At 41.4% G+C, this 16,631-nt stretch overlaps 1 protein-coding gene across 3 annotated transcripts in view; it reads right to left on the reverse strand.

The window, feature by feature from the left end:
- MCC (MCC regulator of WNT signaling pathway) overlaps positions 1-9,263 on the reverse strand; it is a 189,944-nt gene extending 180,681 nt beyond the window's left edge. Inside the window, exon 1 of one of the 3 annotated variants that reach the window (XM_051782580.1) lies at positions 8,924-9,263. In XM_051782580.1, coding sequence (XP_051638540.1) covers positions 8,924-9,054 — 131 coding nt within the window. In that variant the 5' untranslated portion in view covers positions 9,055-9,263. The remainder of the gene's footprint in view (positions 1-8,923) is intronic. The other 2 variants (XM_051782577.1, XM_051782579.1) reach the window with 2 other exon arrangements.
- Positions 9,264-16,631: the final 7,368 nt, after the last annotated feature.

A 16,631-nucleotide genomic window follows, 5' to 3' on the forward strand; every position in this document is an offset into this window, starting at 1 on the left:
CTAATTTCAAATACTGGTAATACACAGTATCAATTCAACCTACAGAGTGCCACAGGGTTAGGAACTACCGGGAGCACAGTTTTTGTTCAGAGTTCTCTGTTACCTGATTTACCCTTAAAAATTTCCTAAGGGATTTCATTGAATAACCGCTAATACTACAAAAATACTGTTTGGCTCTACTAAATACAAGAAAGTATTGCTGCAGAAAAACTCTCAGAAGAAAGGACACATTGAACATGCTGATTACAATTAATCGTTACAGCTCACTACAGTGATGTTAACTAACACAGAAGGTCAATGCATGCAAACAGTCACTCTCCTGTGATGAATTCCACATATGTACTATTTATTCTAAAAGATGCATGTGAACATTCACAGTAAAAATAAGGTAGATTCGAAAATCCATGTATCTACACCATAACTTTTCCTCCAGATGCCACTTGAAACCTATCCTTCACACAGCACACAATTAAGCACAACACTAGCCTTGTTAATGTCTTTCATTTACCAACTGAGATACCGGGAGTCTAAATAAAACCTCTTGTTGTGCTTTTACACTTCTGATAACAATGCCATTTTTATAGTCATGAATTAACTTTTAGAGAGATTTCTTAGTTCAGATCATTTGGAGTGAACCACATTTAAAAATCAAGCACACATAACCACAGGGATCACAACTAAATGCCAAGCTCAAGTTTCTTACCCCCCTCCATCGTCTTGTCACTGAAAGTCACAGATCCATAGAACAAGCCACAGCTATCAACTGACCATGATGGAAAGAAATATTTCTTACTGAGCTAGTGTTCAGCTAGGGTGACTCCTTAACTGAATGAATCCTAGAGCAGACACAGCGAAACTTCAGGACACGCAGAGCAGAGGATCTCATTTGGCAGCACAGGTTTGTAGGAAATGAATAAGATGGTTTTATTACAAGCAGGAGTTTCCATGGTTGCCTCTAGCCAAGATACCTGGAGGTCATTTTATTTGGGGAGTTGGGGAGCCATTTTGTGGCCGAGGACTGGTGGGCTGCTCAGTGTTCTACTTACAGTTACCTATTGCTGCTTACTGTTCTGCTTACAGGGTTGCTCACAGTTTCTTACTCTTACTTACAGTTATGGTGTGAAGGCCGGCCAGAAAGTATGTAAGGCAGTAAGACCAGTCTGGGCTCACTGCCAGGGGACCATGCGGCCGGGGCAAGGAAACAACTTGATAGGTTGGTTAAAACAACCCATGGACTGCAAGAAGACTATATCCCCTTTTAAGGAAGAAAAGAGCAAGGCTGGGCATGGGAGGAGTGAGGGAGTGGTTATGTAAATCAAAGGGTCTTAAAAGGGCTCATCCCTCCCATTTGGGCTGTGCTCCGACCTGGTCGTGAGTCTGGTGCACCCAGTGCACTGTTAATAAAATTCTTTGTTTCACTTTATTTGGCCGTCTCAGAAATTTTAATTAGAGATATTTCTCACAGGGTGACTTTAAAAAAACCATAAAACCCTTCACTTAACTTTTCTCAGTTCATTGCATGAGGAGTGCAGGTATGTCGCTTAGGGCTGTGCACTTGTAAGAAAGGCAAAGGTGCCCAAGTATTTTGTGAGGTTCCTTTACTCCCTATCAAAACATGTATGATCTGTTGCTTGAATCAATTTCAGGTACTCACTACCCTATCCCAGCAATCAAAAACAAAGACATTCTAAAAATAATTTTAGAATCCATCCACAACTACCAGCGAAACATTTGTACGTGACATCCTCAAACAATAAATACAAATAAATTAAGCACTCACAGGTGGAACTCTTCTTTCATCCAAGTGCCTCCCAAAACAGTGAATCTATCCGTTAATTTCAAGCAATAGATTTGGACAAATTAATTCTGAAAACATACAGAAAGCTGTTCCTTAGCAACATGAGCTAACCCACAGCAGTTAAGGAGGATGCTAACTGCCTTGTCTGCCATAAGCAGAAGATGCAATCACACATGAATAAGACAAAATCAAATATTTACTGTAGTCCCAGTCATACTGCTAGAACAGCTACCTATGGTTTCTATATTATAAACCTAAGGCTATAGATTTGCTAGAAAAGTCAGGTACCAAAGCATCCTGTGAAGGCCCCTGCCCCCAGTCACCCTTCGGAGGAGAGTAATGGATTACAGGAGTGAAGTTCCAGTCTTTCAGAATTGCCACAAAGAAAACCAAGAAAACACAAGGCAAAAAAAATCCCAGTTCAACAATTCCTTTTTTTTCCCCCTCTAGGGCCACAAAAGGGAAAGTACTGACTTTAAAGAGAGCTTGAAGTCTCTTACAGTAATAACACAAAGAACACAGTATTTGCAACAGCGCCAATAAACAATTAATAAAATTTAATAAAAACTTAATAAGAAATACAACACTTGGAAGTCAGCTGGATAGTAACTTTCAAAGGGATCAAAAAGTTTAACATTTATACTCTCAAGTGACTCACTGTTTGCCCAGTTTTTCCACATTACAATCTACCTGGACAACAAGTTCCTACGAAAGAGAATACAGTAACACCATGTAACAACAAGAATGAGATATATACTTAAGTATATATACCAGACTATTAATGCCAATAAGGAAAGAAAATCTATACAATAATCTATACAAACACATCAAGTAACTTTATTAACCTCAAACATTAACAGTTCCAGCTAAAATACCCTTCAGGTGTCTAATGTTTACATAAGAACTGGACCACTAAGTCATTTAAAAATATGATAGGTTCAGAAAATGCAAGTTTGAATATATTCCTCTGTGTATTAGTTGTAACAAACACAGACTTTGAAAATACATAATCCTTTAATGGATGTTGATCTTTGGTACACTTTCTAGACACAATATTTAACAAAGGGATACTTTTTTCTTCAGAATAAACTAAGCATGCAGGGTGTCTCTCTGGCTTTTCATCTACATTCGCGCTCCTGTTTTTCCCCATAACTTATTCCTTTTTTGGTTATGATGCTCTGAGAGGATCTGTGGAAGATTAAGTTAGACTAAAATCCCAAAAAATTCTATACAACTGTGGAATCAGTCATTGACTAAAGCAAGTCCCAAGAGAAACAGAAAACAGACTACAATAATTTGAAAAATATCACAGTGCTTCCAGTCACCATCCTATTTGGCATACAGTAAATATCGTGCTGTATCCATATAAAAGCACTCCTTCAGTTACACGGATAACAAACTCCATGACAACCTCCAAATGGAGATGGATGAAAAATAAAATTAAGTCTAGAAACAGAATCTGGGGGCTGAAACTCTTTTTAAGACAAACTAAAAAACTAACGCAAGGACAAAGTCCATTTTACCAAGGCAGGGGCTTTTTTTTATTTTTTTTTTTCATTACTGGTTTTGTTTTGGGGTTTGTAAGGTTTTTTTTGGTTTGGTTTGGTTTGATTTGGGCTGGGTTTTTTGGTGGAATTTCTAAAACTGAGTAGACCTCAAGTGAGAATAAAATCCTGTACAGGGAGTCAAAGAACTTTTCTAGTTTTGTAAGAACAGCCCGGTAATGTGAAGAGCCAGAGTAAGGCCAAAGACTAAGCAAAGGCTTGCTAGAAAGCATCTACATGCAGAATATTAACTCATGCCCAAAGTAAGCTCTCAGAGATTCTGACTGAACATATTTGCACGGCTCATCCTGTGAGTTAAACCCTTCTTTTGCCACCATTGATTACTTTGCTGGTCACAGACAACCCACATTAACTTTGCTCTTCCATTTAACAGGTCGTTTTGTGCTTCAATAAGTATTTTTTTTAAAATGTTAAGCATAGAAGTTCAAGCACATTAGCAAAATCAAACACCTCAAAAAAAAAGAAAAAGGTTAAATGAAATGGTAACCACTCCTGCGAAGAGTAACAGAACACAGAAACACAAATCTCCTCCCATAAAAAACACAATGAGTAGATACATACTTTCTCTTTTTGAAAACACTTTTTTTCCTACTCTAATAGCATGTGGCCACTACATGCAGCAACATTGAGGGGTGTGCCAAAATGTACTCAAAGGAAATCTGGGAACACCCTACTACTACAGCCCATTAAAAAGGAAAGTATCAGCTTGTCCTTACAAAGGTTTTGAGCTGCCAAAGCTATGTACCATTAAAACCACCCAGTTAACAAATCAAACCCAACATGTTCCTTTCAACTGCTTCTGTGAAGGGCTAGTGAAGGCTCAGTCACTCAGCATGTCCTTTTAACAGGCTGTATAAGCTCAATACACAGTTAGTAAGTTTATGGGTTCTTTAACAACCTACTCTACTTTTACCAGAGATTTTCTGTAAGACATTGACAACTAGCATATTTGTAACTTAATAATGAAATAATTTTTTCTTCACCTATTATTTCCGCAGCTCATACCTTCATTTTTTGAAGCAAAAGTATTTTCTGCAGATTCAAAGTTCCTTTATCTAGACTTTGCAGTGTTAGAACAGAATAATCTGGATTTAGTGGCTTCTGCAGTAAGTCTGAAATTCATTATGTCCTAAATGGAATTTCAGTACAATCCACATAAAATAAAGCTACAAGACAACTAAGTTTCTGAAGAAGACATTAATCTAGCCTGTCATCCATAAAAACTCAGTGTTATAGGTTAGAAATCTGAGGGGAGAGGGGTTTGCTGGCTCTTCTCAGAAGGGAGAGGTCAGTTTTTTGCTGAGCTCTCACTCTGGGACAGAGACGGGGCATCTTGCGTGCATGCTTTTGGTAAGAAGGCCTGGAGGCTGGTCTTTCTGGCTTCTCGCCCTGGTCAGCCCTGACTGCTGGCCTCGACTTGCGGGCAGGCTGTCCTTGTCTCTGGCCCGGACCTGCTGCGTTCTCATCAGAGTTTTGTGCTCACTGGGAGAAGAAAGAAGGAGCCTTGGGACACTGTCATCTGAGGACAACAGTGAGTTCCGTGGGGGGTGGACTGCTTTCCTTTCCCCCTTCTCCCACTGGGGAAGGGTCCCCATTCTCTTTCCGGCTCCTCCCACAACCCCAGACCCCCCCCAGACCCCTCCCCTCATGGTGACCGCAGAGCCCGACAGCGCCCCCTGCAGGCCAACACCGAGCACTGCAGGCTCTGCTCCTCCCGTGACCCAACAGCGCCCCCTGCAGGCCGGGACTGGAACTGCGCTGAAGGACAGAGAAGTGTTCAGACTTCCTTTTTCTTTTGTTTGAAGGGGACTATTGGGTACAGGACTATTGCCTAGGGTTTTTTGGTGTTCTGTTACTGTTTTTGCCAACATACATATATCTTTTAATAAAGGGTTGCTATTTCTTCTGTTTTTCTACACTTCCTTGATTAAAGCCCCTTAATTTTGAATTTATACAATTGCTGAGAGAGAGAAGTTTGGTTTGTCTCATAACTCATCCTCTTTAGCAAACATTCCAGTCTCTTTGAACTGAGACACTCAGCATCATCCAAGGTCACATATGCAGACATCACAAAAAAAAGCCCCAACAAAAGTACAAGTGTCCTCCTCCCCAATGCACCAACCCTCTAAAGCTGAAAATGTTTATAACTGTAACACCAGACTCTGAAACTTTTCAAAGCAAACAGAATAAAACCTAAAACAATGGAAAACAATTACTGGGCTTTTTTTCAGTTAAATGCTTTTTGTTAGTAACACTACAGTCCAGCTATAGATGCAAAAACTCAAATTTCTGCTGTAAAGAGTATTTAAGGCTGCCTTTTGCTTTTAGTAAGGCTCATCCAGATGATTTCAAGCATTCATAATCTAGTCTTAACCATGGACTTCTTGAGGTTTTTGGGGGGGAAAGTGGATTATTCATTTGGTTAACTGGCTGGCTTTTGAGAAGTTACTTCTTATTGTGGAAGTATCAGAATAATGCCAAATATCTGCAAGATGTTAAAATTAATAAGTAACAAATATTAGGCCCAAAAGAAGCAAAAGCCATTTCAGTACAAAATGACAAATTAAAACTCTTGTGTTTTCTTAGTACTTTTCTCTAGCTGGATCCTGCAAAATTTCACTATGTGCATGTAAATGCAACGCTTAGCATTTCATATCCCATGGTACAGCATTTTCTGGATTATAACCACCAATGGTATATGCTTAATTATGCTTTTATTGTTTTGATATCATCCTAACTATTTAGAGCCTGAAAATTAATCAATAACTCAGGTGAGAGCCTGAAAATTAATCAGTATCTCAGGGCATGCTCCTCCTCTCCATCTGTGCCTTTACTTCCCTGTTATTATTTGAAAAGATTTATTACAGTTTGATGCATGATAAAGCATTTCCACAGCTGAGACACCATGTTACTTCATTAGGAATGCAAATATCTCTTTTCCCCATGCAATATGCATGAAATAAAAATGCATACAAAATGCCTGCCTTTGCTGCAAGCATAAAGATCTCCTTTTCCATAACAGCTCTGGATTTGGAAAGAAAGAAATCTTATTAAAAAAATTGCTGCATGTGTTATGCAAAAGAAATGACTGACGGAGCTTTAGCCCTGCAAGTAGAAGAGAAGGGATACTAATTTTCAAAGATATGACAACTTATGCTCAGTAAAAGCTGCCAAACTGCAAATTTCAACCCCATTGCATTGAAATTAAGTAAGTTCCAAAAGAGGCTCAAGCTAGTAATAGGCTATAGATCAGTTCTAGTCCACAAGAAAAGAGCTTATTTTACAATGCTGGCTTCTGTGTTTTCAGCTCTTTGTACAGATGCCCAGGCATTTATTGCAATGTTTAACCTGCTGTAAAAGACACAGTAACATGCAAAAGTCAGTCTGCCACCTCCACTGGGGCTACAAGGAAGGCAAAAGAAACTGTTGCCCTCAAGGATGAGCAAAGGGAAGCCAAAGAAAGAAGGGCAAGAAGGAATAGGAAAACCAAGCAACTGGTCTGTATGAAACAAAAAAACCCTAAACAAACAAACAGCACAAGCAAGACAAACAATATGCACAGAATGGCAAGTTTAGCATAAAAGCAGCTGAAACTTTCTTATCTTTAATTTGTTGCATTGAAATAGATGCAACTACCTAAACACTAGGGCTCTAAACAAGAACAAACCCCCAGTTGCTACACTTTTAACAGAGACGCTATACTAAGTCTATGGCGGTACATACTGTAAAGACATCCAAAATCCACTGGGCAAGTCTCCTCCTGCATAAGCCACTGCCATAAAACAGATTATAAGGGAACTTAAGTCACCACACAAAGCAAAAAAGGCATTCCATTCACACAACTGATTACCCAGGCTACCTAATGAAGGAAAGAAAAGTACTCGACTCTCTCCAGATCATTTGTTAAATATTCATTTGCTACTTTCTCACACATATGGAGATTTAAAGGAAGACAGTAATTTATAACACCATGTTCTCTGATAAAAGCCATACCAGTTCTACCTTGAAGGCACAACTCCAAATGAAGTATTAGCAACGTTCAACAACAAACCCCCATCTCCTGAAGGACTTTCAACCACTATCCGCTGGGCCTTATTTCCATTTCCTACTGAAATCCAATGTCCCTAGTCAAACATTTCCCAGATTTTCAGAGCTTTCAAACAGCATAGTTCAAGCAACACACTGAAACACCCATTTTGAAATACTCAGAATACAAATCTGGAACATAACTTAGGGAATGTGGAAAAGTTGATCAGAAATGAGTGGCTTGCATCATAGTAGCATCTCTCAACTGCCCATATGAAACACTAAAACATTAACATTTCTCAGTAAGGTCTTTAAATTACAAATATACAGATGTCTATTGAGTTCACATTGCAGAAAAGCATCACAGTACAGATCAGTGAGTGCAATCTGAGGAAGGACTGTACATTTTAAGTTAACATCCTAAGTTTTCAGACATCAGAATGAATTCCATGAAGACTGTAAATAAATAGAAAGTAGCAGTCTTAGCACAACGGTTGGAAAGCATACATATTCAAAGTTTATATTTCAAAACCACAACTGTCAAAATAATCATTAGACGGGGGGGAGGGGGGAGGGGAAGGGGAGGAAGAGTGTTCAGGGAGCTGTTTAGATAAGAAATATCACTACCCTTAAACTTTAAAGTGACTGCCAGTTATTACAGATTTTCAACAACTTTCTGGCTCCAAAGAGATGGCAGGGGGGATACAAGTTTACTTAGCCTTTCTGCAGGGTCATATTTTTAGGTTACAGATTAGATGACAGACTTAGAAATTCCCTCACTCAGTTCTCTAGAGGCAGTTACTAATTGCAACTAGTGTACGTTTCATTTTGAAAACACAAGTTTCCCCCACCTCTGGTAAATCACGCTTTTGGAAGTTCAGTATTTTTTAAAGAACAGCGTGAGAGCAGAGGACTGGCCTCAGAAATACAACTCCCACAAAACCTACTCCTGACCAAAACACACTGCCAGTGCTTCCACACGTGTGAACATTCCATTACGGCATGTAGAAGCTCACCCCTTCCGAAATCTGTTAGCCTGGGTGACACGCCTCAAACCCAGTGGGGAGCAGCAGAGGAATTTAAATGAGATTGTGTACACGTATAGTGATAAAAATGTATTAATAAAATTAGACGACCCGGGAGACCAAGTATGAGTTTTCTCCCAGAATACCTACGACCAGCTTCGCGTGATTACTTGGAAAAAACACCTGCCCGGGGCACGAGGTGGTAAAAGACACCCGAGTTAGGAGGCGTCGCTTTTCAGACCCAGTGGACGTGGAAGTCAGTCCTCTGGGCGGTCTTTACCCACCGTCCCGAAAAGCTCTAGGTGCCGAGGCCCCGGAGGAGCCCCGCTCCCGAGCCCCCCGCTCCGATGCCGCGGATCGAAGGAGCCGCGGGGCGCGTGGGGTCCGGCGGGGCTGCGCTCCCGAAACTGCTCCAACTCGCCGAAAAGTTGAGCCGATGGAGGACAGGGAGGGGGGAAAAGGACGGGACGGCTCCGTACCGGCAGAGAGCCGCCTCCCGCTGTCGCTACCTGCTGATGAAGCCATCTCCATCGCCGTCGCAGGTCTGGAAGAGGCGCCTCATCCTCTCCTCCTCACCCGTGCTGGAGGTATCGCTGCTGCCGGCGCTGCTCACCTCCGCTACGGCGGCTGCCGCCATCATGAGCCCGGCTCCGGAGGAGGAGGAGGAGAAAACGGAGGAGGAGGAGAAAACGGAGGAGGAGGAGAAGGCGAGGCTGCCTCAGGATTCCCAGACCCACCGCGCCTGCAAAGTGCGAGCGACAGCACAAAGCGGGGCGGGGGCTCCGCAGGGCCGGATCGCTGCGGCCGCGGCCCGGAGCGGAGGCTCCCGCAGCGGGGAGCGGGCGGCGGAGGCTTCCCCGCCTGCCCAGGGCATCGTCCTGCCCCGCGCCCGGCCGGTCCTCCGGAGCCGCGATCCACGGGCTCGGCAAACCGGGGCCAGCTGCGCTCCCAGTCAGGGCCATCCAAACTCGTCCCGAGGGTCGCTTGATCTCTCCTTTGGCTGGGCAGGCCTGGCTCCCGGCTCCGGGAACGCTTCTGCCCGCTTTGGCTGTGCCCTGGCTAGTCTGTGGAAGCCAAGCCCAGACAAACCCCAATGTCTTCTGTAGCCCTGTGTTTGCACTTGACGCTGTTTGATGGGGTGGTGTTCAGGTGGGAGCATCCTGGGATGCAGTTCCATCCAGTTCTTTTCTACTGATCAAATTCCACCTACAGTAACCACAGTTCGTTTTTCTGCTCCACATGTTTGTGGCTTGTACCTCTCCCTGTCTGTCTCCTTTGCATTTAGAGAAAAGTCACTTTCTTGGCAGTCTTCATGTGTCCAGATGAAAAAAAAATTATCTCACGTGTATGCTATGGCTTCTTCATTTCCTTTAGTGCTCTTTCCACCCCTCATATTACCTAATTAAGTTTTAATCAGTCCTTTTTAAAAAAAAAATTTCTGTGAAAGGAACTGATACACCAACAGCACCAATGACAATCTTATGTCTACTGGAAATAGGTATTCTGAAACAGTCTAAAACAGTATTTCCATTTACAGTAGCATTATGCTTTTTACTCTATCACCCTGTGATTAATTGGGTCAGCTAAGTTTTTTCCTAACCTATTTCCATATTTGAAAAAAACCCCTTGTTATTAAGGACATGCACCTCTCTCATAGTATCAGATATTATCCTTCTTCTATTACTTAAGTCTTTAAAGACATCTAGTTCATCCCACAAAACATTTTGATCTTCCTTGCTGCTGACAGTGACTCATGAATATATAAAGTCAGAAAAGTTATCTCACTTCTCTTGTTGCACAGTCTCTTTCAAGTATAGTAACTGATGGCAGTAGTTCTAATTGTCAATATTTATTGCATCTTGATTAAGTAAGTCATTACAAGGCAAAGAGTCCCTCTGGCATTTTATTAACTAAAACTACTTGCGAGTGCAAGCATGCATATACGCTTACTCTTGTATCTCTCAGTCTGCAGTTTTCCAAATCAGGTTGCTCACATTAGTTCTTGCTGGATGACCAAGGCACTGGGGTACAGAGCCAACACACTTCCATGCTCTTTCAAGGCAACGAAAGCAGAGAACACTGTAACTGTCCTTTCAGATGTTCCATCTTCTGACCTACAATGGTCTCAGTCTTAGCAAGTGCTTTTTCTCAGTCCTATGCAGGATGTTGCTAACATGATAGCAGTTGTTTACTGCAGCTGTTTGTTTACATTGAGGACTGGATGAGCTGTACAGTCACAAGACCATTTTCTTCAGACAGATCCCATAGACTTGCTGTTCAACATCACACATAAGAATTCTTGCACGTATTCTGCAAATATAGCACTCACTGCTTCTTATTAAGAATTAAAATTCTTAACCACAGGGAGTTGGACTCGATGTATTCTTATACATCCCTTTCAGCTTTGAGATATTCAATGATTCTATGATTCTTTATAGAGTCCTAAAACTCTGTTTCCTGGCAAAGCCACCAATACCAATATAGCAAGGTCAGATCCAAAACACAGCTATAAGGATCTCCAAGAGTGACCTTCCTCCATCCTGATGCTATCTGCAAAGCCTCACAGCTAGCCAGTTCTTCTCTTTTTTTTAAGTAATCTCTCATTTCTTTTCTAATCTAGATAAATATCCCAGCTAGCGCTTAATCTTTTGTTCTCATCTTATCCATATGCTTCATGCAGTAGCTTTCTTTGCAGATCAGGAATTCATCCATTCCTTACATTCTCTCTCCTCATTGCTAATGATCTTTCATTGCTAATAATCTTTTTGAGTTGGTTGTTTATACATTAAGTTTTTGTTGCTATCTTTTCTGCTTCTGGAGATCAGTTGCAATTAAATTTTTGTGTCTTCAAGATAAATCCCAAAAAACCCTGGTGCAGTGGCTTCTGACTTACTTAAAAAACAAATCACTCATACCAGTTCCTCCTAGCTGATAGGGATAGCTGATATCCTGGCTGTGGTATGGCATGCTAGACAGTAAAACCAGCTGAGCTTGCTGTCCTGTGTTGTGATCCCCATCTAATTTTTTAAAAAGATGTATCACATGAGGTGGAAAGCAACACTCTAAGCTGTAGTTCCCCACGATTCCTGTACCTGCTACGAATTATGTAGCAGTTCATTCCTGCAGCCAAGAATGTGAATTTCAGATGGCAAAAAAACAGTTAAAACACAGAACATGTTGTGCAGCAGAAAGTACAATTCTTCCTGAAGTGCATCCTCACTGTCCCTTCTGGAAGGGGTATGTGGTGCCTAGAAAGTTATGACGAGAGAACAAGGAAGGAGGGCAAGGAGTGAGACCTCCATAGTGCTGTGAGAAGAAGATCTCAGAAAATAGGCTTGATATTTTTCAAAAGAAGAGAGTTTGCAGATTTTCTGTTTAAAACTGTGGATTTTAACTGTCAGTCTGTTGGCTTTTTGTTTGTTTATCTTTTAAGTTAAATGAATCTGCAATTTTTTCAATATTAAACTATATTCTACAATATAAACTTTCCATTATGGCCCAATTTCCAAATGCAAATATAAATATATACCTGACAGCCAATGCAAAAATTACTAACAATTCTGTAGTAGTATTAGCTGCACTTATTTGCAACATTTATATACCAAAATTTATATTCCCAATGGGTAGGAGACACCTCATTTGCAGAGATGCTGGACTTCTAAGACTTTTCACCAAATCAACAGGAGATTTAAGTTTATGTGATCTCTGAAAGTCAAGTCTATGTCAAGTTAGGTGCTGAACAATAGAAAAAGGAAATCATTGTACACTACTCAAAATTTGACCCTAGACAGTTTTGCAGAAGAGCTTGTGAGTCTACATAAAAAGATGCCAAATGACCAAAATCAATTGACCAAAGAAGAGAAAAACTTCCTGCTACATAGCTTTCAGCCATAGCACTTTTAGCTTAACCTCCTTCAAAACCAACAAACAAAACAAGCACTAAATTACATTTTTGAGCAGGAAGTTTTCATTTGGTAACATTCCTTTGAGCAAGGTAGCCAGGATGTGCAATGCAGAACTTTCTCAGGAGTCCAATTTGCCTAGAATACCATCCCTTCCCGTTTCCTACATCCTGCATCCAGCCCTTTTCCACTTGTGCCAAATACACTTTCTTAAGAGTTCCCTGTTGCTCCGTGAGGTTCTTGGGTAACAGACATTTCACTGTAAACTGACTGACACATTGTCACCTGACACTGAGAGGACAGACAGGTTCTCTTAGGGATATTGACAGAGTGATGACGGCATTAAATCAGTTACAATTACAGCTTTATTTTCTGCTATGATTGGTATAGAATAGAGTTTATTATTAGAATGGCACACGATTTTTACAAGCAGAGTCAACACATTACAATCTGTAAGCAGCAAAATAGAGAATTTATAATACAATATAACTTACAATTTTTTATCATGTGGACCCTCTGCAGATAAGGTCATATCCCCAGTACATGGTTCACTGTATCAGTATTGCAATCAAAATCAAGACTCGAAAAACATAGAATACAAATAACTTAGTCCTCAGAGGAAGCAAAGTGCTGCGAAAGTGTCCCTGGACAGAGGGTCTGGGGTTTCACTGTACAGCAGCAGCTCCCATCCAAGTTCCCCACTTAGGACTTGCTATTTCTTGATTTTATGGACGCTGTTCTGGGTGGTGTTATACTTCCCTGTCACCACCAGTGGGCTGGTGACCTTCAAGGCCAGCAAGGAAGGCACCAAGGAACCTTGAGGCCTGTAGGGAGGGGAAAAAGAAATCCATTCAGATTGTCTGCTTAGTGCACAGGACCTTCGGGGTCTGATAATGAGAAAAAAGGAAGGAATCTGTGACCCCCTCAGGCACAGAGAATGGCTGCCTGCTCTGTAAGATGACGTGAGTTATGCCGACCACACTACCACAGGTCGGGAGCAGGGGGTATTGCTCACACCCCCATATAAAAAGAGTGCAACCTGGAAGGCTATTTAGCTGATTTAAGCCAATTTTCTAAGTACCATTTTTAGCCGTACTTGCTAGTTAGGCCACAGATTACTGCCAGGGGGTAGTGATGGGACAGCAATGTTCTGCCCTTGCCTCAGCCAATAAACAGAAATGGGGCAAGAGGAAGAAGTAGATTCATCTTTTTTTTAATATGTGTCAGCATATAGGCCACAATTATAAACAGAGCACAATTTAAGAGTTACCAATTACCTAGTTACTCAGACAAGGATAGAGTGACAACAGAAAAATAAGAATATAGCAAGAACAGCTGGAGGTAGTGCCAAGTATGGCATACTCAGATCTGATTTTTCAAAATCCCTGAATTCCTTGTGTTTGATGCACTGTTATTTTTATTGGCTATATTTGCTGTATTTTCTGATACAAAACAGAAACACAGAATCTTCTGAGTTAGAAGGGACCGACGAGGATCATCAGGTCCAACTCCTGCATGAATGGTCCATATGGGGATTGAACCCACGACCTTGGAGTCATTAGCACCATGTTATTTCTGCCAAACAGAGAAAAGAAAATATTCCAAGAAAGCAGTAAATATCAGTCGTTAGGAACCCATTACAAATGTTACAGAAAACAGTTTGGGATTAAAGCAATTAATAAAACTCAACCATTTAAGAATTTTACTTTATTTGATTTTAAGTTTTGTGGAAATATCACTTTTTGTGGAAGTTTTGCACACCTATTTTATAAGCACAAGATTTTTTTTATAGAAACATAGAATCATTAAGGTTGGAAAAGACCTCCAAGATCACTGAGTTCAAGCTTTGACCAAGCACCACCTTGTCAACTTGCTGTAAGATAGATGGCAGAATTAGCTATTCTAATTGCTGCCATTGCTTAGGTATTCAGACTGAAGATTTTGACTACGCAAGGATCAAATGCAATGCCTGTGGTATCAAAGGAGAATCTATCCTTTATTTTAGTAAGCTTCATATAAAGATCATCTCTGTTTATTGATCTTCACCACAATAAAATTGAAAGTAAGAGGTATATAATGTGAGTTTAAATTACTATTATTTAGAACATCATAATGTAGAGGAAAGTGCATCTGCTACCAACAGAGCCATGGTTCAGCATCATAGAACCAACCAGGTTGGAAAAGACTTCCGAGATCATCAAGTCCAGCCCTTGATCCACTACCACTGTGGTTACTAGACCATGGCACTCAGTGCCACATCCAGTCTTATCTTAAAAACCTCCAGGGATGGAGAATCCACCACTTCCCTGCGCAGTCCATTCCAGTGTCTGATTACTCTCTCCATAAAACACTTCTTCCTAATATTCAACCTAAGCCTCTCCTGGCAGAGATTAAGATCATGCCTTCTTGTCCCACTGCTGGTTGCCTGGGAAAAGAGACCAACCCCCACCTGGCTACAACCTCCTGTCAGGGAGTTGTAGAGAGTGATGAGGTCTCCCCTGAGCCTCCTCTTCTCCAGGCTGAAAAATCTCAGCTCCCTCAGCCTCTCCTCATAGGACTTGTACTCGAGTCCCTTCACCAGCCTTGTTGCTCTTCTCTGGACCTGCTCCAGCCCCTCAATATCCTTCCTGAACTGAGGGGCCCAGAACTGGACACAGCACTCCAGGTGTGGCCTCACCAGCACTGAGTACAGGGGAAGAATCACTTCCCTGGTCCTGTTGGCCACACTGTTCCTGATCCAGGCCAGGATGTCATTGGTCTTCTTGGCCACCTGGGCACACTGCTGGCTCATGTTCAGCTTCCTGTCAATCCAAACTCCCAGCTCCCTCTCTGACTGGCTGCTCTCCAGCCTCTCTGTCCCCAGCCTGTAGTGCTGCAGGGGGTTGTTGTGGCCAAAGTGCAGGACCCAGCACTTGGCTTGTGAACCTCATCCCACTGTAATCAGACCATCTCTCCAGCTTGTCCAGGTCTCTCTGCAGAGCCCTCCTGCCTTCCAGCTGATCAACACTGCCCCCCAGCTTGGTGTCATCTGCAAATTTGCTGATGGTGGACTCAATTCCCTCATCCAGATCATCAATAAAGATATTGAACAGAACTGGGCCCAACACTGATCCCTGGGGGACACCACTAGTGACCAGCTGCCAACTGGATGCAGCACCATTCACCACCACTCTCTGGGCCCAGCCCTCCAGCCAGTTCCTAACCCAGCACAGAGTGCCCCTGTCCAAGCCGTGGGCTGCAGCTTTTCCAGGAGTGTGCCATGGGAGACGGTGTCAAAGACTGCTGAAGTCCGGATAGACACATCCACAGCCTTCCCCTCATCCCCCAGGCAGATCACCTGATCATAAAAGGAGGTCAGGTTGGTCAGACAGGATCTGCCCTTCCTAAACCCATGTTGGCTGGGAAATTTTAGCCAGTAAATTGCTAGTTAAATTCTTATCGAAATTCTGATGTCTGAAGTCACTGTATTACCCTTCTTACATTACTTCCTTTAGATCCACCTTACATCACAGACCTAAGATTTCAAGCTCCAGCTAGAAATGCAAATCTTGTGCAGACTTTACCGTGGAAGTCTTATCAAACAGAGCTGGTAGAAAACTCCTAAACCAGTATATTCAAAAGAAAATAACTTCTCTTGTGAAATTGTTCTGATTTTTTTCTGATTTTCTTCCCTCCTGCTCCAAAGGGTGATCTGCAAAACTGAAATATTTTATCTAAGATTGAAAATGCTTTCATTTAGATAGAATACTAATGCCACTTTTGACTATTCATTGTTCACCTTTATAAATGTTCAGCCACCTTGTAAAACGATTCTGTTTTAAAAATTGTACTTTTTCTTGCTGTTAGTGAATATAAATGAGAACAGCTTTGCCTCTTTTTCCAAAAATATTCTTAACTGCTCTCCTACTCCACACAAATTGCTAGTTCTGGATCTTGCATATGGATCCACAATTTGGATCTCCATACATGAGAAAATGTTAGAAGTTTAGTTCCTGCATTTCTTACATATACATGTAAAAAAATATTGAATACTTTCAATATGTTTTATCAAATATATTCTTTGAAGCTATATTTCTGTTAACTACTTTGATTGAAAAAAATAGGGACACTTGTAAAGATAATTGGCCTATTTGTAGACTGTGACTGTGAGGTAACTTGATAATTTTTTTTCTGCAGGCTACTGATGGCTGTGATAGTTAAACATGTTCTGTGCTCCAGAAAATTTCTGCAACACAGATATAATTTTGGTCAAAATATTTCAGTGAAACAGTGTTCTAACAGAAATTACATTCTGGATAAACAAATCTCTCTAAGG

The sequence above is a fragment of the Manacus candei genome, unplaced genomic scaffold (assembly GCF_025592945.1).
Source record: "Manacus candei isolate 608988 ecotype Guabito, Panama unplaced genomic scaffold, ASM2559294v1 h1tg000016l, whole genome shotgun sequence".
Taxonomy (NCBI): domain Eukaryota; kingdom Metazoa; phylum Chordata; class Aves; order Passeriformes; family Pipridae; genus Manacus; species Manacus candei.